We start from the raw sequence: 21,859 nt of genomic DNA, 5'->3' as shown, positions 1-21,859 counted from the left end.
CGGCCTCGGCCGGGGCTCTCCCGGCTGGCTGGCGGGCGGGCCCGCACGGCGGGGGCGGGGCCTGCGTGTCTCCGGCGCCGCGCCTCCGGCCCCCCCCCCCCCCGCCGGCCCCGCCCCCGCGGCACCGCCCCCCCGCCCCTCGGTCCCGCCCCCGGGCGGACTCTCGGTCCCTGCAGTCTCGACCCCGCCCCTGTCAGCCTGGCCCCGCCCCCGGTCTGCACGGCTCTGGCCCCGCCCCCGGCCGTGGGCAGACCTCTGGCTTCTTTGGCTCCTCCTTCGGCCTCGCAGCTTTGTTCCCAGGCCTAACCCTGACTCAGCGACGTATTCTTTCCCGCCACCCAGCAACACCGGGTCCGGCCGAGCTTCGGGTCGCTCTGGACCTGCCCCCTCGGCGCTAGCTCCGCCCCCAAGCCTGACCCCGCGAGGCTCTGCTCACCCCCCCCCAGCCCCGCCCCAGGCTCCTCGTGGCTCCGCCCCCAGGCCCTCGGCCCCGCCCAGGACTCCTGCGCTCCCCTCCAGCTCTCTCTCTCGGCAGGACGCGGACAGTAAGGGTCCGCTCAGGAAGCCCGAGGCCTTGACGCCCCCCAGTGTCTTGGGCCAGATTTGGGGTGTGGAGGCGGCTGCGGCCGGGTGGGAACTTCCGTCCGACACCGAGGTGGAAGCAGCATTCCTGGGGTCCACGGCCTCCGGCGGCTGCGACCCCCAAACGGAGAGCAGGGACCTCAGGCCCTCCTCCCTTGGGCTCCCGTCTGGCTGGAAGTCGGGGAGGGTGCGGAAGCCAGCAGGCTGTCCCTGCCGCTCGCGCAGCAGCTTCCCCCCTACCCCCGGCACTGCCCCTGGGCCGGGCCTGACTCCCCAGGGCGCCCCTGCTGGAGGCCCCGGGAAGAGGCCCCTCTACGGGCTGAGCGTACACTCGCATCGCCTCCCAGCCTGGAACAGGGCCAGAGCTGTCTGTTCTCGCCCTGGAAATGGACCTTGTCTCTCCTGTCTTTTGGGTCATGTTCATAGGATCCCAGAGGCCCCCCATTTTCCAGGGCAGCTCAAATCACACGGCACGAGGAGCTGTGCCCCCAAGTTGAACTGTATTCTTTTACTGTTCTTAGCCTGCATGGGGTTTGGTAACTGCCGCCTCTGCCCCGTATTCAGAAGAAATAGGGGTGAGTGAGGCCCAGGGACCAAGCAGAAGACCTTTGCAAAGACACCTGCCTGGGTGGCCGCTCCAGATGGCTGCCCCCCCACCCCCTCCGCCAGCAGGGAGTCATCACAACTATCACCCACAGTGGCGGGCTGCGCGCTGTGCACTCTGTCTGTGAGACATGCCCCCTCCGTTTGACCCCTGTTATCTATGCCCCTGCCCCATGGAAGAGGAGAGAGATTACCCCTGCAGCCTGGGCACTTTCCCCCCGCACCGCCCCTGCTCAAGGGGCCTCTGGGCAGGAGAGTGGCAGGCAGGGCAGGAGGCTGAGGTCCACCCGAGGTCTGCCCATCCACCACTGGACGGATGGGAACCCTGAGGCCAGGAGGCCAAGACACTGGCCCAGGGTCACGTGGCTCACAGTGCTTCCTGCTCCCTGCCCTGGGCCGGGGCGGGGCGGGGGGCAACCTTCCTACAGCTGCCTGGTGCTGTACCCGCCTCTGGGGAGACTGGGGGCCACAGGTGGCTGGTCCCCTCAGCCCAGGGCTCCTACAGTATTTGTCACCTGAATGAGGCGCCCCACCTGTCTGCGCTTTCCGTTGGGCCTTGCCATTCCTCCCAAAGTGGGCCCCATTACAGGATGGGGACCTAGGGGGTGGGAGGAGTTCTAGAGGAGGGGCCGTGAGGCTCCGTGCACAGCAGGCGGCATCCGGGCAGGTGCAGCGGGGGTGGCTGGGGCCCTGCACTGCCGAGGCCTTGGAGGGTCCGGGGAGAGAGCCCCGCCCCATCACCTCTGCCTGTCTAGGCTGCAGAAGACAGGAGTCACTGGGGCTCCCCGCTTCCCATACACAGGTTATAGACCCGAGGCCCCAAGAGGAAGGACACACCCAGCTCTCCCAGTGCCTTAGAGGCAGGGGTGGGTCAGGAACGGAGCCTGGGGACCAGCATGGACGACTACTGGTGGGGGGGCTTAGTGCAAAATGAAAACGTAGGGCTTCCTGTTGAAAATTAGGACCTTCAGGGCAGCCGAAGAGCGCTTTTAAACCAAGTACGGGGTCTTCCCGAGGGCGGGACGCCACGCGCCTGCAGGGGTCACAGCCCTGAAGCACCGGAGAGTCTGAACCAGACAGAGCTGTTACCGGAGCACTCTCCTCCTGAGCTTTGCCCCTCCTATCTGCCCTGGGGGATACCCTGTGGCCCCAGAAGTGGAAACCACAGCCTTGCTTAGGAGCAGCAGCACTGCCATAAGACCTCGCTGGCACAGGCTTCTACTCCTCGGGGGAGGTCTGCTGGCAATGACCACCTCCTCAGGAATGAGGAGCAAGGAACACTGTCCGAAGGAAGGTCTGTGTGAGCCCAGAGGAGGCGTGGCCGCCCCTGCCTGGGGAGTTTGGGGTAGGCTGCCTGAAGAAGGTGACATCCGAGGGCAGCTTGGCGGAGGCCCCGATCAGGTGGGAGAAGCAGGGTGTGGGGTGGCCGAGAGTGTCCACTTCCGTTCCCCACACGCCGCCTGCTGCGAGTCTGCTTCCACCCGCCCCTGCATGTGTGCGAGGAGCGCCAGGGTTCCCATCCCAAAGCCCCTGGTGGGGAGAACGGAGTTCTGTTCGGCCCGTGTGTAGGGCTGTCAGTTCCCGTCATGGAGCTGGGCTACCCCGCTGCAGCCTGGCTGTTCCCTGCTCCCGGGATCAGAGCTTTGGGCAGCTGCCCGCCGGGGTCACAAGGCTCCGCGGAGGTCTCCCGGGCATGGCTTCGACCGGGTGCCGGCCCCAGGGACAACGTCACCATCCCCTCTGCGAGCCCTTCCTTGGGGCCGGTTCCCTCCCGATGTCCTTGCGCTCCGCTCCGGCGGTTAGGACGTCAGAGTCAGCGCCGCAGAAAGCAGCTGAGCTGGGCCCGGGACATGGAAGGCTGCTTTTAAGCACCGCAGGGTCCGGTGGTGCTGAGGAAGATGCGGAGGCTCAGAGTGGTCCCACAGCTCAGACGAGGTCAGGCCGGGCTGCAGTGCCCACTGGTGAGGCCGGGCCTGGCAGCAAGGGGAACTGGCCCCAAATCCTGGCTCTGCCATTTTTGAGGGTGTGACCCCAACCACATCCTTAACCAATCCGGTCCTTGGTTTCCTCATATGTAAGTGGGGCTGGGGGCGTGACCCTTCAGGGCTCCTCTGGCCTTGACATCCTGGTCTACCTCTGCCCTCTGACCTGTGGGCTGGCCGGCTGTGGGCATGCGCTGTGCTGCCCCACTGCCCACAAGGGCTGCCCCGGGCTGGGCAGGTGCTGGGGGTGGGGAAGGGGCGCCCACGCGCCAGGCCTTGCGCTGGTTTCCGGGCTATGACTAAGGGAGCCATAGCATGTTCTAGAAACTTAAGGTGGCCCTTGAAGGATGAACAGGACGCTCCCAGAAGAGTGGAGGGCAGAGGGCATCCTTTCCTAAAGGAAGGGCGGGTGCAGAGGCTAGGGGAAGCCTGGGGCCGAGCTGATGGGGGTGCGCGTCTGGAGGCCAGGCCAGAGGGCCTTCTTTCTGAGACACTGCCCTCCCCGCGCCCAGAACGTCACCTCCTCACAGCTGTGAGATGCACCCTGGTACCGTGCCACCATCCCCCCCAGCTCCAGGCCCCTCCCCCATCCCCCTGCCCTGCCCACCCTGCAGGTCCCCTACGGCCACTGCTGCCCTTCCTGCGGACTAAAGCTAGTGGGACCTTCCCAGCAGCCACGTGTGATAGCCTCGGGCTCAGCCCTGCCCCATTCTACCTTCTCCTCGGAACCTCCTCGCCTGTCCTGTGGCCACAGGGCCCTTGCACAAGCTGTTTCTGCTGCCGGCTGCACCCTCCACAGGGGAGTCCCTCACTGCTCCCAGACAAGATTGGGCTCTCGTCTCTGCTGCAGCTCGCAGGGCCTGGTGTCTCTTCTGTCCACCCAGAGCGCCATCAGCTTACACCCGCTGCACAGTGCGGGCTTCCCTGGTGCGGGAACAGGACTGCCTGCTCATAATGGCGTTCTGAAGAAGGGACTGTTAGAATTCCCATTTGTTGGAAGAGTAAACTGAGGCTCAGAAGAGTGAAGTAAGCCAGTTGCCCAAGGCTACACAACAGGTGTGTGGCCGAGCCATGTCCTTCCTTGGGAATCCACACGCTCTGTTCCAGACTGGACGCTGGTGGCCGTGCTGGAGGAAGGGGGACCCGGGCTCCACTTGTGGCCCCAGGCCCGGCCTCGCTGCCCCCCCACCGATCTGCCAGAGGCCCCGGAGCTGCTGGCAGCCGCGGAGGCCCGTCCTGACATTCATCAACACTGGCTCCGTGAAGGGTTTAATTAACTTCCTGTTGCAATGGGGGGATAATGAGTTTTAAGCACCACGTGACTCCGTAAGGAGGTCAAACGGCAGCGAGGATGTCAAAATAAATTAAGTTAGGAATCAGGAGGCCGCCTGCGGGAGGGGCAGGGGAGGAGCCCAGACAGCTCTGGCAACAACGAGGTGCAGCCCGGGCCACCCTTGGCGGCTGGGTGGGCGTGGTGGGGGGGGGCCAGGCTGCTGCCTCCGTGGCCCCTCTTGCGGGTCTGGGGGTGGTTCTGGCCATGCACCGGCAGCTGGGGACCCCATCTGATCTCTGGGATTCCTGAGGGACAGAGAGAGCTGGGCTGGGACCACACGGGACCGGCCCTTTCTCCCCCCACCCCCAGGGAGTCCTCTGTGAGGCCAGCATCTCAGGCATCCCGGGACACGACAAGACGGTTGTCGTCTGCAGACGGTCCTTGGGGCTTAGTGAGAGCTACCCTTTCACGCAACTGCCCACGTGTGGCCACTTACCCCGCCAGGCAAGGCCGTGTCGGGTGCAGACAGGAAATATTATCTAGATATTTCCCAATCTCTGGGAGTTGGGGTCATGTGACATCGCCAGATAGGAAATCTTGGTGTCCCCACTGGCCTCCTGCCTTTTTTTCTCCTTCTCTTCCTGCTGCTTCCTGCCTCCCCTCCTGCCCTACGCCCTTCCTCCCTTCCTCCCACCCCAAACACATAGGGAACCCCTCACTGAGGCAGCGCAGGGACAACTGTGGACCACACACACACACAGTGCCTTGGGGTCTGGCGGGAGCGGGACTGTGGCCATGGCGGAGGAGTGGGCCATGGGACACGTGGCAGGGTGACCTGTGCTATAAATAAAGCAGGGAGGGGGGTGGGGCACTGTGGTGGGTCTGGGAGCCACCAAGAGGAGGTGCTGGCCGGACAAAGGCCAAGGCCAGGGGAGACGGTGGCGAGAGGGTCCAGGCAGCGCCAGGGAGACCCTGCTGGGTCCAGCGGGCCACGATTCTTAGCCCTCAGATGCAGCCACTGATTGTCAGTGATTCTTGTGCCCGCTGATGGCTCGGAGAGCTGAGATCCAGAGAGAATGGGCTCAGCCCCACCCGGGGCCCTACTGTCCCTTCATACTCCCGGCGCAGCACAGCACACGGCCCCAGAGACTGGCCTAGGGGTCTCTCAGCAGCAAACCGAGGTGCGGTTTGTCCAAGCCCACCAAACCCCGGGCCTCTGGAACCCCGTGGCCTGCCCCGCTCTATGCCTGGGGGCTCCAGGTGAGGGGGCGCTGCCCTGTGGGAAAGGGGCCATGGCCTTGGGTGCCCAGGCCCGGAGTGGCTGGGAAGGAGAGACGGCTACAAGGGGCTCATTGTGTCACTCCCGGGGCTACAATCTGGCAGGGGGACGTGGGGCCCTGAGGGCAGGTTCCCAGGAAATGAGCTGCCCGTCGCCTCCCCACTGGGTGGACAGAGACACGGGGCCGGGGGGACATGGCTTCAGGGCTGGAGCTCCAGAGCCCGTATGTGGCCCAGTCATAGGGAACACGGGCAGGACCCAAGGGCCCCCAAGTCCCAGCCTCCATGGGGGGTGCTTTGAGGAGCACCCCAGAGGGCAAGTATCCGGTCCTTCTCCAGAGGCTCTTTGCTCCTGTCTCTGGGGGTCCGTTTTGGTCCCAAGTCTTGCCACTGTGTGAGTGTGACTGTCTGCACACTTTCCCCAGGAGGCGGGATTCTACCCCAGAAGCTTGGGAAAACCCACCGTATTTTCTGGGTGGGGGGCATTGAGCCGATATGCCGCGGGAAGCCTGGGGCTGGGTGGGGAGCCTCCCGCTGTGGGGCCTATAGGAGGCGGGGGACACATCTGCTCCTACCACCAGCTTCCCTCCCCACGGGGGCCAGGCCATGGGCGGCCGCCCTGATCCTCTGTGTCCAGGGGCTCGCCCGTCCTGTCCCCGCACCTGCACTCCCTCACCTGGTCCCAGGAACTATCTCTCCTACCCTGTCTCTGATTGGTGGGGCCGAGGGGTCATTGGGGTCAGGTTTTGGGCCTCGTATAGGATACGACTGAACAATACACGCATTTATGTGGCCTTGTTGCTAAGACACGGTATCCCCGGGGCCACCGGCCTGCCTCAGGGCAGCTCCCAGAGGGACCGCAGTTACAGGGCTTCCTAGAGGGCTGACAAGCCAGGCCTGAGGGGGCCCGGGGATCCGTGGTCCTGGTATGGGGCCCATGCCCGGGTGCCCCCGACCCACCCCCCATCTTCGGATGGAACAGGGTGCTCGGGGACACGTGCACAGGCCGTCTGGAGGGCCAGGTCCCCAGACTGGAGGCAGTGGTGTCCCTCACCTTGCAGCAATTCAGGGTGAGCCGTGTGTTTGCCGTGTGTGGGCCCCAGGGTCGGCCTGGGTGAAGCTGTGCAGTAAGTGTGTGTCTCTGAGCCTGTCGAAGAGGTCGGGGTGCCTGCGTGCTGGTCCCGTTGGCTTGTGGGAGCCTGCGGGCACCATGCCCTGGGGCCTCCGCAGCCGGCACCACGGAGCCGGGCCAATGCTGCCCCCTGCCGGCCAGGCGGGCACGGGCCGCTCAGATGTGTGGTCTAGGGTGGGGCCTGCAACTTCCCTCCTGTTCCCAGGGACTGGGATGCCGCTGGTCCCCCCGCTGCCCCCGGTGTGGTTGAGCAGAGGCGCCCAGCACTGCGGACCCCGCCGTGTCCCAGAGGTCTGCACCCCAAATCACCGGATGGCCATTGTCAAACACAGCTCAGACTCACCTCATCCCAATCAGAATCCAACCCTATGTCCCTCTGTGTCCCCCTTTCTGAGGCCCTGCTACAGAGACCTCCAAGGAGACCAAGGTCCCCAGCTCCCCACAGATGGGTCTGGAAGCCCCCAAGGGCAACACACAGTAGGCATGTTCACATGCCCGGTGGCCCGGGCCCTGGGAGGGCTTGGACTGAGTGGGAGCACCTGGGAAGGCTGTTCCTGGCCGAGGAAGGTGAGCAGGGGTGGTGGGACCCCACGTATGGCTTCACCTGTGCGTGCCCCTCCCCGAGGGTCCCCTCCCCTCCCCTGCACGCACCTTGGGGGGCTGCTCTGAGTGCCCCTCGCACCCTGGGGTCAGAGGCAGGACAGCGTGGCTGCCTGACTTTGGACAGCCCTGCCTGCTCTCTAGGCACACTTGTCCTGGATGCCGGGGTCTCCGAGGCTTGTCTTCAGCACACGGTGGGCCCCAGGGTCTGAGCCTGCGGTGGGTGCTGTCTCCCGCTTTGACCCTTCCAATGGCCTCTGCTGCCATCCCAAGACCCCCAGCTGAGCCGTGCTGACAAGTTCCCGACACTCTGCCTCTCCTGCTCCCATCCCCCAGGTCAGGTCCCCCGCCGTGTCCCGGAGGAGCTGGCGGGACTGCTTGGGTGCAGCTCTGCAGGGACAGAGGTGTCCACAGAAGCCAAGGCTCTCTGGGCCAGGCCCCGGGCTCACGTTGGGGGTGGGGGGCAGGGGGGCGGCGAGAGGACAGACGCCACAGCCGGAGGCTCTCTGGGAAAATACTGAGGATATATTTGACAGGATGTGTTCACCATGACTCGCACAGAACCACCTCAGAGTCCCGTGTCTCATTCATCAGCACTAAAGGCGGTCTGAGCGCACGCAGCACCTTTGAGAAAGGGAATTTGGGCCCATTTGGTCTCTTTCAAAATATCAAAATAAAAACTTTTGACACACACATTGCACCCAAGGTAAAAAAGTGAAAACCAAACCAAACAAAACAAAACAATAAACCAATAGAAGGACGCAAACCACAAACCTCAGACATACCTAAGGACAGAAGGCGACCTCGCCCACCCTCCTGCGCCGTTGGAAGACAGGACATGCACGATGACCCCTGGATCATGTCAGTGCACGAGACGCCTCCAGGATCAGGCCACAGCGCCATACCCCGGCCCGCAGTGCCCCACTTGGCTGCTCTGACCACGGACCGCCACCCTGGGGCTGGGGCCAGCCAGCGGCCAGGGGAGCCAGTGAAGGACTCATCGGGGCCGCCGGTGTCCGTGGGCCTTCGTGCGCCTCCCCAGCTGGGCTCCCCGCCCAATGCTCCAGATGAAACGCACCAAGGAAGACTGAATTCACATTACGACACGAAATAGCACCAGAAATTCAGAGTAAAATTGCTGATACTTGCAGCGGAGAGCTCCTTGTGGGAGGAAGTCTCTAGGAAGGCATCAGCAAAGGCCGGGGGCTGGGGAGGGAGAGCGGGCGGCGGGAGCTGGTTGGTGAGCAGCTTTTCTCCGAGTTCCTAACGGGAACTCGATCCCCAGGGGTCAAGGTGCGCTAGAGACCGGCGTTTCCGTGAGCAGCACGGACATCGGCCATCGCCACTCAGCGGTCAGAGAAGCCTGGCGCACCCTGGGAACCTGGGGCCTCACGAACAGCTCTTCCAGGGGACAGCCCTGCCCCCGCATGTGGCTTCTAAGCCCTTCCAGCAACAGCAGCAAGACTAAGGGGAGCCTGCCGTGACCTGAGTGCAGGCGGCCTTGGCTCACTTCCCTGCCAGATGACATGGGGGGGGGCGTGCAAACCGTCGGGTGAGTCGTCTGTGGAGTTCTGCGCCTGGGCAACAGGGCGCACAGGGTGGGGGGCAGGGTCGGCTCTCTCTTTGAGTTCTTGGTACTGAGAAAAGAGCTACATGGTCTCCAAGGGGCTCACCCTCACCTTCCATCTAGAAAGGCACTGCTGTCCACCCAGGCCCCGCTCAGAGTATCACAGTCTCGGCCCTAACACTGGACGCCGAGTGCTTGTGCAAAGTCAGGCGGACCGCCACATGGCCCCCGTCGGACGCCCTCAGAGGACTGAGGCCCATCAGCACAGATAGGAGCCCCCAGTGCTGGGCTGTTCCGAGCCCTGCTCCCAGGTACTCACTCACGGCCATGAACTACTCGGGAGGGTCCTTCTTTAACGGGATCTTGAAGCTGGTCAGTCTCTGCCCGAAGAGCTGGCTGAGGAGGTCGTTCTGGGATGCGGCGGTCCGGCAGGCACGGCGGTCGGCCGGTTCAGCACCGTGGACAGCTCTGTCCCTCTTCGGGGGTCTGTGCAGGGGTCTCCCCTGGGGGCAGGCCTTGCCCTGTCCCTCCTTGCTGCGTCTGCAGTCCCCATGGGTGTGTCCGGGGCCCGCCTGCCGTTGCTCTGATGGCTGGGGTGGCATCGGGCTGCTCTGGTTACTGGGCCTGGCCTTGGTGGGGAGCACACGGCTGGGCGTCGCCTGTTTTCGGGGGGCCCGGGGGGGCTTGTCAGGGACCAAGTGGGCTCTCCCCAAGCTCCCCACACTCTCACTCCTGCTTGGCCCTGGGGCCCGGCCCTTCCTCTTCTTCTCGATGACCTCCCCATCCTCCTTGGTGCCCAGGTTCCCTCGGGAACCCTGGTCACCGGCTTCCCTTAGCCCCTTGGGAGAACTTTTGGCTCGAGGAGGGTGCTTGTCTGGGGCGGGGCTCTGGCTTGGGCAGTTGGGCTTGGCTGGGGTGGTGGCCGTCTCACTCTGGAGCTGCCCGCTGGCTGGCTGGGGCTGGCTGCCACCTGCCGTCTTGCTGCCGTGCCGTGGGCCTCCACTGCCCTGGGTGCTGGGGCTCGGCTTGGCTTTGAGGGTGGTAGGCTCAGTGCCATGGGTCAGCTCTGTGGGTGTCGGACTGGCCACGACCTTCTTCAGTTGTACCGGGAACCTGGGGGCTTTGCTGGGGGTGGGCACAGCCGACCTGTCCTTTGACGAACTCCGGCAACCCCAAGGCTTGACCGCACTGCCCTTGTGGGAGGGTCCCCCTGTACCTCCCTCCGGCACCGTGTGGCCTGTGGACACCTGCTTCTCCTTCTGGGGCAGGGACGGGGCTTCCAGGCAAAGGTCAGGGGTACTCGGGGTCCTGCGTTTCCCTGAGAATGGGCCAGTAGCCCTTTTTCCCTCTCCATCTTGGCCTCTGGCCCCGGGCCGGGGCACGGACCCCCCCAGCGGGAGAGCCTGCTGGAGAGAAGGCCCAGGGCTGCCTGGAGAAGCCTCACCTGCGGACCTCCCCGGGGCTCCGCCTGGCTTGCGGCCACCTTGGCCATCAGCGGAGGCCGCCGGGAAAGGAGACAGAGCCGGGGGCAGCGGCTCCTGGAGGTCAGAGGGCACGTCGCCCCCTGTGCCCGGGTGGCCCACGGGGTCTACAGGCCTCTCCGGGATCCCGGGCTGCCCCTTGGTAGTGCCAGGCGCGGCTTCTGGGCAGGGCTGGAGCAGGGCTGGGAGCGACCCCTCGCTCCGGAGCGGGCTGCAGCCCCAGGACATAGGCCCCCGGGCGCCGGGCCCCGCGGGGCTGTTGGGCGCGGCCACCCGGCGCCGCTTGCTGGGCAGCGCGCCCTCGCGGGCCGGCGCCTTGGGGCCGGGGGCGCCGGGCCTGCGCACGCGGCGGAAGGCGAAGGGCGGCTGCGCCCCGCCCCGGTGCTTGCGCATGTGCCGCTCGAACTGCTCCTTCCTGGCGAAGGTGTAGTTGCAGGCGCTGCACACGAGCGACCGCCGGCTGACGCGCGTGACGTGCGCACACAGCTCGCAGGCGTAGAGCGCCGTGTGCGGCAGCTCCAGCGGCCCCCGCGCGCCGTGCGCCCCGCCCAGGTGCGCGCGCAGCTGCTCGTGCTCGGGATACACGCGCGGGCAGCGCGGGCACAGGTAGACGCGCTGCGGGCTGTGCACCGCCAGGTGGCGCTGCAGCTTGAAGGGCTTCGGGAAGCGCTTGCCGCAATGGTGGCAGTCGCGCGAGGGGTCCTCGCAGGCCGGGGGCGCGCGGCCGGCCCGGGGCGGCGGGGAGCGGCCGGCGCGCGTCTGGGCAGAGCCGCGGGGAGGAGGGGGCTTCCCGCAGGCCGCGGGGCCGCTGCTGCCCGCCGAGGCCCCGTCCGGCGTCGGGGTGCGCTCCGGGCCGGGGCGGGCGGCCGCGGGTCTCGCGCTCTCCCTCGGCGACCCTCTCCCGGCCCCCGGCTGCGGCCCCGACGCCTCCCCGGGGCGCCCGTCGGCCGGGAAGCGCCCGCCCCCGCGGGGTCCGGACGTCTGCCCCGCGCCGCCACCCAGGACGCGTGCGCCCCGCCGGTCGGCGCCCCAATCCCCGAGGGGCCCCAGCGCCGGCCCCTTGCGGGCGAACCGCAGCGCGTGCTCCCGCAGGTGCTCGTTGTACATCCAGACGTCGGCGGCCGCGCGCCCGCACATGCCGCAGGCCCAGCGGCCCGGCCCGCTGTGCGCGTGCTTCTCCTGCAGGTGCGCCCGCAGCCGCTCGCGGGAGCCGAACCTGCGCGCCACGCACAGGTAGCAGGTGGGCGGCGGCGCGGGGCTGTGGGCCAGCTTGTGCAGGTCCAGCTCGCCCAGGCCGCGGAAGCGCTGGAAGCACACCTTGCACTTGTAGGACGCCCTCCCGGCCTTGGCTTGCCGGTTCCGGCCCGGCGCTCCCCCGGCCCCGGCGGCCCCCGGGCTCTGCGGCTCCTGGGGGCTCGCCGTGGCCGCGAAGTCTAAGGAGCCCGTGCTGAGGACACCCCCGGGGTCGTCCTGGGACGTCAGGAAGCACAGGTCCTGCTCGTCCAGCTTGGTGCGGAGCATCTCCAGGTCCACGGCGGCCCCGGGGGGCCCGCTGTCGTAGCGTTCTTGCTCCAGGTCGGGGGGCTCTGGGCTCAGGTCTCCTAGAGAAGAGGCCACCCCTTCAGCTGGGACCTGCAGGTCCAGGTCTCGCCAAGACGCGGGAACCATGTGCAGCTCGGGAATGTTCTCTGACCCCCAGTCCTCCGTGTGGCGGGGGGGCACGTCCTCCGCACAGTCCACCCCCGGGTTGGCCTCCAGGGCCCACAGGCTGGGGCTGGGGGCCCAGGGGTCAATGCCGGGCACCTTGCTGCTCAGGAAGCCCTCCAGCAGGAAGGACTCCGGCAGACTGGCGGCCTCCTCACCCCACGGGTCCTCGTGGGAGAGGCAGAGAGAGCCCGAGTCGCTGAGGTCCGTGGACAGGCCAGCCGAGCCCAGCTCCACGAGGCCCCCCACCTCGCTGAGGGGCTCCAGCGGGGGCGGGGACTTCGGCTTTTTATAGCGCTTCCCATAGACTCGGGGGTTCTTCTTCTCCATCAAGCGGTCGCCCAGAGGGAAGAGCTGCGAAAAGGAGGCTTCATCATCAAACATGCTCAGAGGGTCCCGGAGACCTGGGCTGGGGGCTCCTGGAGCAGCGCCCTCACGTGCCCGGACCCCGACCTGCACTTCTGGGTTGTGCAGGGGGCTCTGGGAGCAGCTGCTGCTGGCGCCTCCGGCAGATGCATGTGTCTCCTGAGGGCCCCGGGGGCTCGAGGAGGGCCCAGGCCCCTCCCTGACTCCTTGTCCTGACCCACTGTCCACTGCTCTGCAGTACCCTGCAGGTTCGGCCCCGGCTGCCCACGCTGGCTCTTTGTGGATGTCCGATGTTCTGGCCTCCCTGGGCCCCCAGCAGCCCCTGGCCAGGGCTGCCTTCTGTCCCCTGGGCCCGTCCCCAGGCGGCGCCCACCTCACCCCCTCCCCACGGGTCATCCAATCCTGGAGTGATCTCTGTGCGGGTGTCTCCTCCAGATCTGTGTCCACCGTGTTCTCCATCACCCCGGGCCAGCAGGTGTTGGCATCCGGCTCGGCCTGCACTGAGAGGTGGCCTCCCGGAGGCCCCGGGGGACTGGCAGTTGCTGTGGACAGACCCCGGCGGCTTCTGCCAGAAATCACACAGGGACTGACCGGAGGACCCCTCGCCTCCCGGAACCTCCTTGCTCTTGGCTTTCTCCCCTTTTCCTGCGACTTCCCCTCCACCTTGATGGGGACATCCACGGGCGCCCTGCCCCGCCGCTGGCTGCTTCCTTTGTCTCCCTGTTTGGGACAGCGCTTGTCCCTCACCAGCGGGGCCTGCTTCCTGGGCTCTGCCGGCCTCATGTCCTCTCGCGGCTTGCCCGGACCTGGGGGATGAGGTTCCCGGCTGGGGGAACAGCCCAGGGTGCCCCCCGCACTGAGTCCCCTGGCTGTCTGCGGGCCTGGCGCATCCTCAGGAGCCTCTGTACCCTGGTCAGGATGCAGCCCAGTGGCACGGCCAGGGCCATTCAGCACCTGGCTGGACTTCTCCTTCCCAGGTGCCCGGCGGCTTCTCTTTCTGGGGGGCTGGCATGCTGGGGGCTGGGGGCCGGGTGGGGCGGGGGGGCCCCTGTGCAGCCCATGCTTCCGGGCTCTGTGGCGGCTCAGGCCCGGCCTGGAGCGGAAGGAGGCTGCGCACACTTCACAGGTCACTGGCCGCCCGCTGGAGGCTCTGTCCTCCTGGGGGGCATTTTCTGTGGACACAGCCTTCTGTCTGGTGCCCTGTGGACTCTGGGGTGTGCAGTGAACAGTTCTGAGGCTCTGGGGAGAACTAGGTCTGGAGTCCTGGGCTGTGCTGCCGGGAGACGTGGTTCTGCCCCAGGGGATCTCCGGGGACTGGCAGGGGACGGCGAGGTTGCTGGTGTCAGCTCCAGGGGCCGTCGTGGCGCCAGAGCGGCCAGCCCCTGCCTTGCCTTCCTGGCAGGCACAGGACTCTGGCCCCGTGACCCCCCATGTGGAAGGGCTGGTGGGCACAGCAGTGACACCCTGGCCTTGCCTGTTGCCTGGAGGGGCTGGGGAGGCAGGGCCAGGGGGCCTCCCGCTGGGGCTGCGGTGGGGTGGGGCTCCCCAGCCGTGCAGGTCTGGATGGTCGACCCCAGGGCCTCTTTCTGCCCCTGTGCCATCTGCGGTGGGAACGTCAGTCCCAGCAGGGATGCTCGTGGTGACTCTTGGGGAGTTGGGCCTCACAGGGGGAGAACTGGTGACACAGGCAGGAGAGCTCTTTGGCTTCTCCTTTCTGGAACCTTCTAGAGGTCCTGACACGCTGCCTTCACGGTGGTCCTGCCCCCAGGCTGGAGTGGAGACACTGACACAGCCAGGCCGGCCCGAGGGAGGGTTCTGCAGGGCGCTGTGGTCCCCCAGGAGGGGGCGGTGGGCCGGGCTTTCCTTGAAGCCACAGGGGCTTGTCCCCGAAGATGGGGGGGTTGCCGCAGGTGGCCCAGGCCCAGCCCCAGCATCTGTGGCGGCCGGGCTGCAGTCAGCCCTTCGTGAAGGGGGCCCGGCAGGAGAAGGGCGTGGGAGGGGCTGCGGGCTGTCAGGATCCCCGCGGGCTGGAGGTGCTGGGAGCAGCCCCCCCAGCTCGCCTGAAGGTCCCCCGGGAGGGCCTTCCAGGGGCAGATGCTCCAGGCCGCAGGGGATGGGGGTGGCTGCAGAGGCGGGCAGGGGGACACAGGTGGTCGGCTCCCTGACGGGGCAAACGGGCTTGTCCCCAGTGAGCAGCAGCTGCTTCTCTAGGCCCGGGCTGGCCGCCTTCTCGGAGGTCCGGGCTTCAGGCCCATTTCGGACATGGGCCACTGCCAAGGCTGGAACCAAAGTTTCTGCATCACGAGAGGTAGGGCTTTGGGCGGCCCAGGCCTCTTTCCGAAGGCCTACGAACTGGCTGTTTCCCTGGAGCTGTCCCCCTAGCTGGTCTGCCTCCCTGGCCAGCCCGGCCAGGGCAGTCTCAGGACTGGCACTGACCGTGAAGAGGCTAGCCAGCCCCAGCAGACCCCCCCAGTTATCCGGCCGCTGTCTGCCCGCTTTGCCTCGGTCCTCGGGCTCCCCAGCCTTGCCGAGGGGGTCCAGGTGTCCATCAGCCTCAGGTTGCGGCTGACATCCGGCCGCTGCGGGGACGTCCTGGGGGGCGCTGCGGGCCATGTCCCCACCTTCCGCACTGACCCCTTCCAGAGACTCAGGGCTTGGGGTCCCAGCGGACGGGCACCCCTGTGAACCCAGGGCGTCCTCTTCACTCCCAGCTGCTCTGGCCACCAGGAGCTGCAGCTGACGGAGGGGGCTTGTGGCTGGGTCCCGGGGCCTCCCGCCAGGACCGGTGTTGGACGCGCAGGCGGGACTCGGGGAGGCCCCCACGGGAACAAACTCCTCATCACCCTTGAGGCCAGGGCCCCCCGCAGCAGAGTGGGGCGGGCCTGCTTGGCTCACAGAGCATTCTCCGGGCGCGTTGCTATGACTGGCGTCACAGGACGGGGCGGCCCCCTGAGAGGCCGAGCTGGGCGCCAGGTGGGCTAGTGGGCGGCCAGATGCCTCCAGCTCGGGGGGTTCTCGGCCGGGCCCTCCTGCCTGTGTGCAGGGAAGGGGCGGCAGGGCGTGGCTTGGGTTCATCCTGGCAGCCCCATTATTTTGGGGGAGTAAAGGCTCACGGCTTGGGCTGCACCTTGCTAAGTGTCTCACGTCCCGTGGAGGCTTGAACGGCTCTCCAGAGCTGGGGCAAGAGACATCTGCGTGGACCCCGCAGTCTCCTTTGGCCTCGGGGGGGCCTGTCTCCAAGACTCCGGCTCTCTGTACTGCTTGGGAGCTGTGGTCAGCCCCACTGAGGCTTTTGGGGGCCCCAGATGCCCCGTCGGCATGCACACAGGGGGAGAGGGCTGCTTCTCCTGGGTGGGGTGAGGGCCGCTCCTCCTGGGGCCTCCCCAGGCCCCCTTCCGTGGTGGCCACTGCTGTTTCTGCCCCTTCTGGGTGTGGAGTCAACACCCCAAGGCCGGTGAGGTCAGCCTCGGAGAAGGCGTCCCTGGGGGGCGAGGCGGCCTGGCGGGTGGGCAGAGGGGCCCCTGTGCCCACCTGCCCAGCTGCGCACGGCAGTTCTGGGGCCCCGGACACCCCTTTACTTTGCAGCTGAGTCTCTAACTCAGCGACCAGCCTTTTGATTTCCAGTTCATCTTCGGACAGGCTGCCCATAGAAGCGATGCCACACTCGCTGACCTTGCCAGGCAGAGGGGAAGGGCTGGCGGTCTCTGCCACTTCCCCGGGGCGTCTCCTACTGAAGGCCTTCTCCCCCAAGAGGTCGGGAAGGTGACTCATATGGCTGGCCAGCACTGGGGCCTCCTCCAGCAGGGACCAGCCCTTGTCGGGCAGAAGCAGGGAGTATGGCGGCTCTAACTGGGGTTTCCTTGGGGGAGGATCAGCGCACAGCGGCGGGGGGTGGGTGTCTCCACTTCCCTGCCGGCTGCGGTAGGTGGGCGGGTCAAGCCGGTCTGCAGGTAGCCCCGGGAAGAGCGGTGTGGACTCCAGGGTCAGCGGGGGTCCGGCTTTGTCGGGGCCCCTGTGGATCGCGTAGGGTGGACTCCTCGGTGGTTTTGGCTCAAGGGCACTGGCGTGTAAACCGTCCTGGGACCGGCATGCGCCACTGGCAGCTGGAGTGTCTGGTGCTAAGGGCTTGGAGTAGAGGCCTTTTTGGAGACAGCCAGGCAGGTCTTCGGGTCCGAGGAACAATTTGCTGGGGGGACTGCTGTAGGGCTGGGCCCCCTTTCTGGCAAGTGGAACCCCCACTGGGTCTCCATTAAGAAGAGCAGGGCCACAGCCAAGATCAGGGGTCTTCAAAAACAGGGCGCCAGATTCAAGGGCGGAGGTGTGGGCGGCGTGAGCGACGGGCGCCAGCAGCTCTCCTGATGGGTAGGGGTCCTCTCTGTCCTGGGAGGTGGGTGGCTCTGTGCACCGGGCAGCGCCTGGCAGACTCCCATGGGACAGCGGGGGGATCCCTCTGCCCGGCTCCGGGGCTGGGGACCGGGGGCTTCCCTCCCCACAGGAGGCTGGAGAAGAGCTTGGAGCCTCTCTGGGGAGTTCGGTGGCACTTGGCGGTCGCTCCTCAGCAGGTCTGGGGTTCTTGGTCTCCGGGGGGGAGTCCAGGGCTGGATGGTTCTCCTCTGGGGGCCCGGCACTGGCTGGGACCTGCAGGAGATGCTTGGGGCCTCTCTCCTCGGGGCCTGGGCAAGGGCTGCCTGGCTCCTCGTGGCTGGGGGAGGCCCTGACCTTTGTGGCTTCCTGCCTCCTGACCGTCCTGGCTTTCTGCGTCTCTCTGTCCTCTTCGGGGCCCGGGGCCACACCGGCTTCCTTCTGCTTCGTGCCTCGGTGCTGCTGGCCGCAGCCCTGGCGGGGCCGCCCTCGGAGGCAGGAGCCGTGCGGCCGTGAGCCGTCCTCCTCCTCAGACTCGGAGACACGGGTGAGCTCTCGGAGGCCCTGCTCAGTGCTGCTGGGCGCCCGCCTCGCCGGGGCCGGAGGGAAGCGCCCGCCTGGGCCACGCCGCCGTGACCGCCCCTGGGCCTTGTTCTTCTGCTGCACGATTTTGTGGATGAGCTCCTTGTTCCAGGTGCCGGCCCGGGGCTTCCTCCTCCTGGAGCCCTTCCCTGGGGACAGGCGGAGGCGTGACGAGCTCCTGGTCTCCACGGGGAGGGCCCGGCGGTTGGGATCGGCGGGGCTCCTGGGGGCCTGGGTCCTGAGGTCCCAGGGGCGGGGTGGGGGTGCCTCCGCCCCGTGGCCTTTCCTCCTCGGCCTCAGGCAAGTGGCTCTGGGGCCCTTCCGGCTATCGGTGGAGCTGGAGGTGTCCAGTCCTTTCTGGAACAACTTGAACTGCTTCCCTCTCCTCTGCTGGCTGGCCGGGCCAGCCCCACCTGCCGCTGTGGGCACGGGGCCCAGGGAGCGGGTTTTGGGCCGGCTGCGGGCCGGGCGGCCCCCATTCCCAGGGCGGGGGACCTGGGGCTCCGGAGGGGCGGCCTCGCCCAGGAGCGGGTGCTGGGCTTTGTTCTCTGGCACGGTCCCCATCTTGGTCTTGGGGGGCTGCCCAGCACCAGGCCCTCTGGGGCCAGAAGGCTCCTCGTCAGTGAAGACATCGATGAAGCTGCTGTCGATCTCGGGGTTGTCTGACTGGTACCCCAGACCGTTGAGCGCCTCGGTGATGAGGCTGTCCAACTTGGCGTCGTCCTCAGGGTCTAGGTCTGTGGCAGGGAGGGGAAAGGGGGCAGTGGCCAGGCCGGGCAGGAAGCTGGTCCTCAGGGGGTCCTCTTTGCCGTCAGCCCGGAGGTCCCCACTGAGCAGGAAGGGGACCGTCTTGGTGTGGCTGAGCAGGCTCAGGTTCCCACTGGCTGGCGCTTTGGGGGCGGTGGGGGGGCCAGGGGGGCCCGGGGGCTGCGGGGGGCCATCCTTGGCCCTGGCCAGCAGTGCGCGGCAGAACTGCCGGTGCCCCAGGAAGGCGGCCAGGCTGCTGTAGTTCTGGTCACACTGCCTGCAGGTGAGCAATACGTCCAGCTGGTCCAGGCTCGCACTGCTCAGGGGGAAGTGGTGGGCCGGGTAGGGGGGTGGCTCCCGGGGGAAGCCCTCCAGCCTGGCCTCGGGGCCTGAGCCTGAGAATGGGGCCTCCTCTAGGCATTTGAAAGGGCCCTCGGGCCCCAGCCCCTCCGCTGGGAAAGGGAAGTCTCCGACGGGCTCCGGCTGGTAGTGCATGGGCGCGGCGTGTGGGGGCTCAGGGGACGGGTAGGGGCTGCTGGTCTCCGAGGGGCGAGCAGGGGCGTGGAAGAAGGTGGGGGGCCCGAGTGGGCCGGACACCTGGCTCTCCTCCGAGCTGGGGTTGGCTGGGCTGCTGGACAGCGGGGACAGCGAGGAGCAGGAGCTGCTGCTGGCCGTGTTGGTGGCTGGTGAGGGCAGCGGGGACCCGCAGGGAGAGGCACCCACAACTCGGGGAGGGGGCAGGCTGGGGGTTGCCCGGGGTGAGACTTGGGACTGGGCCACCCCAAAGAACAGGGGCTGGGCTCCGGAGTCCTTCAGCCCATTATAGGCAAACAGGCCAGGGGAGCTGCCCCCGTGCTGACCTGGGCTGTTTCCCAGGACTGCCAGCTTCTCCCCAGGCCCGGTGGTCTTGCCAGCAGCACCCAGGGCTCTCTGGCTGCCGCCCTGCCACTCGGGGGCCCCTGCGGGGAAAGGCAGCTGGCTCAGCACCTCCATGCGCTGGGGGCCAGGCCCGGTGGCTGGGAGCACCTGGGGCCAGGGCAGTGGGGGGCTCCGGGGGAGGCCAAGGCGCTGGCCTAAGTTGGCCTGGCCTTCAAAGAAGGCATTCCCGGCAGGGGCTGGGGGGCCCAGGGGAGGTGTGGGGTAAGGGGCTGCGGCAGGGTCCCACAGCGGGGGCAGTCTGGTGGGCAGGGGCCCTGGGGCGGCCAGCTCTGTGTCTAGAGGCCCCGGGCTGGTCCCCACTCCGCTGGCCCCGGGCCTTCCATAGGGCTGTCCAGGAAAGTGCCTCTGGGACAGAGAGTTTGGGGGCCCCCTGGGGCTCCCCAGCCTGTCGTCCTGGGCCAAAAGCAGTCTCTCAGGCAGGGCTTTGGTCAGGCTCTTGTGCAAACTGTCCGGAAAGGCGGCCATGCTCTCCGAGAAAGGGCTGGGGGCTGGGGCAGCAGCACCAGGTTGTGGGGGAGCACAGCCGAGGTCACTGGGGGCGTCAAGGCTGGGCCGGCCCGGGTAGCAGGGTGGGGGCTGGGGAGTGGGCTGGGTGGGCAGGGGGTAGGCGGTGCCTGTGCCCACCGCGTCTTCTGGCCATGCTCCCCTGGGCTGGCAGAAGGCAAACACCAGCGCTCTTTCCCCATACGTGGGCGGGGACCTGTCCTCGGGGAAGGGTTTCGGGCCGGGCCCGTGCAGTGCCTGGAGGGGGTACGGGAAGGAGGCCACCCCGGGGCCATCCCCTTTGGGAAAAGGCTCTGGCTTGGCAGCAGGGACCCCAAGTCTAGCACCTGGGAAGCCGTTCCCAACAACAGGAGGCCAGCTGTCAGCACCCCCGGCCTGGAGTTCCAAGTAGGAGGCCGGCTGGCAGGGACTGGCGCTGCTGCCCGGGGGGAGCCTGAGGGGCAGGGGCCCAGAGGTGGCCTTCTGTGAGGTATGGTTGCTGGAGGTAAAGCTGGAGGGGGTCTCCTGGAAGCACCTTTGGAAACTGAGCTCTTTTGGGGTCAGTGGGGCCTTTGCCTCTGGGGGCCCGGGGTCCTCGCCCTGTGGGCCCTCAGGAGTCTTGTCCAGAGTGTGTATGGCCCTGGGGCCAGCGATGCTCCGATTGTACAGCTGCTGGGGGCTGCCGTCAGCCCTGCTGGACTGCTGCGTGAGAGCCTGCGCCGGGCTCCTCCCGGGGGTGCCCTGCGGGCTGCCCCCACTCCCTGCGAGGCTGCTCAGGGACTCGGCTCTCAGGAGGGGCGCCTTGGGCTCCTCCTCCCTGGCCTGCCACAGCTGGGACTCTGGAGGCTCCCCCACCCAGGCTCTGCTGCCCGTGGCCTTGGTGGTCCTGCTGGCTGGGGTGCCATCCTCGCTGGGGGGCTGGGAGGGCCCCCCTGGGCCACCAGCTGTTTGGCAGGGCTGCGGGTCTCGGGTCATGGCTGGGGGCGGTGCTCGGCGGGGCTGCTCCCCGGGCATGGCCCCTCCGTCTGGGCGCTGGGAGGACGTGGTGGTCCAAGGGGGCCCCTGGGGAAGCCTGTTCTCATGGTCCTGAATGGAGCCTGCAAGGAAAGCACAGGGTGAGTCGGGGGGCCGCAGGGGAGCCCCTGTGCTCAGGAGAGGCTTCCTTTTGGGAGGGAGACGAGCCCTGGCCGCCCTCAACCCAGCCTTGCCAGGTGCTAGCTGGGCCACGAGTGGAAGGACCCCTGTGCCATGCAAACTCCCAGACTGGACCCCGTGGCAGGGCGATGGGCACCTAGGTGTCATTGGCCTGGCCTGAGATAAAACCAGGGGCGAGCAGGGGACCGCCCAGGGAGGAGGACGGGGCCGCCTCCACATGCCTGGAGCTGTGGGAAGGGAGGAGGTGAGTCTGTCCCTGGCGTGGCTGGCCCTGCCCAGGGCGGGCCTGCGTGTGGATTTTTAGGCAGTGCCAGGCTCGGGGGCACTCCCTCCCTGTGCGTGGACACCTGCCCAGGGGCCGCCCCACTGAGGAGGGGCATTGTGTCTGACTGGGGTACAAGAACCCCTCGCTCTCCTGGGAGGGTGCCACGCCCACTCCCAGGGGTCCCCCCCACAACCCATCACCCTCCTAAGTGGCAGCCTTACCCCCCCAACCTGGCAGGCTGCCTGGGGCCCGTCCTCCACTCTCCTTTCTCTCTTGGGACCAGGAGACCTTAGAGCAAAGTCTCATGGGGGATGTTTGTCAAATGAATACGTGATGGTAACAGCAGCATTGAGCTCCTTCCGAGCTCCGCTGTGGGCCGGGGCACTGGGCACTTCCCGTCAGTTCCTCCTGCTTTCGCACTGGCTCGGGAGGCTGGAACTGTTAGGCCCAGCCCTGGCTGATGGGCAAGGAGCGGAGATAGGGGCCTCACAGTTGGTGGCAGGCACTGGGTCCCTGGGATCCCCATGTGACCCGGTGGTGATGCACAGGGTCCACAGGAGCTCAGGGCCAGGACCCCTGCAGAGCCCCCTGTGCTCCAGGGCAACGTGGTCTGGGGAGGGGGGGGCAGGGCCCTCCTGGACATTTCCATCTCAGCCTCTGACCCACCTTGTGACGGGGGGGGCAAGGCCCTCGGCGTCCCTGCCCCTGGGACGTGGGGGTCTCGGTGGAGCCCCCGGCTGGTGCAGAAGGCATTGGTG

General features: G+C 67.4%; 1 protein-coding gene across 1 annotated transcript; it reads right to left on the bottom strand.

Moving 5' to 3' along the window:
* Nucleotides 1-8,009: 8,009 nt before the first annotated feature.
* LOC111153008 (zinc finger protein 469) lies at nt 8,010-20,695 on the bottom strand. Its single transcript, XM_022511810.1, has 2 exons — nt 17,257-20,695; nt 8,010-17,181 (listed from the first exon to the last, which is right to left on the bottom strand). Exons 1-2 carry the CDS (start codon nt 20,693-20,695, stop codon nt 9,350-9,352), a joined length of 11,271 nt encoding a protein of 3,756 aa, XP_022367518.1. The 3' UTR covers nt 8,010-9,349.
* Between the last annotated feature and the right edge of the window lie 1,164 nt (nt 20,696-21,859).

Source organism: Enhydra lutris, unplaced genomic scaffold, assembly GCF_002288905.1.
Source record: "Enhydra lutris kenyoni isolate GAN:26980312 unplaced genomic scaffold, ASM228890v2 scaffoldscaffold30, whole genome shotgun sequence".
NCBI lineage: Eukaryota > Metazoa > Chordata > Mammalia > Carnivora > Mustelidae > Enhydra > Enhydra lutris.
Note: the sequence above shows the minus strand (reverse complement) of the source record. Positions and strands in the feature narration are given on the sequence as shown.

Excerpts from the sequence above, each read along its gene's own strand:
- LOC111153008 (XM_022511810.1), bottom strand. The coding sequence starts at position 20,695 with ATGCCCGGGGAGCAGCCCCGCCGAGCACCGCCCCCAGCCATGACCCGA. Across the intron at positions 17,182-17,256 it reads CCCCAGCCACGAGGAGCCAG|AGGAGAACCATCCAGCCCTG; the intron begins GCAGCCCTTGCC and ends CCGGGCCCCCAG.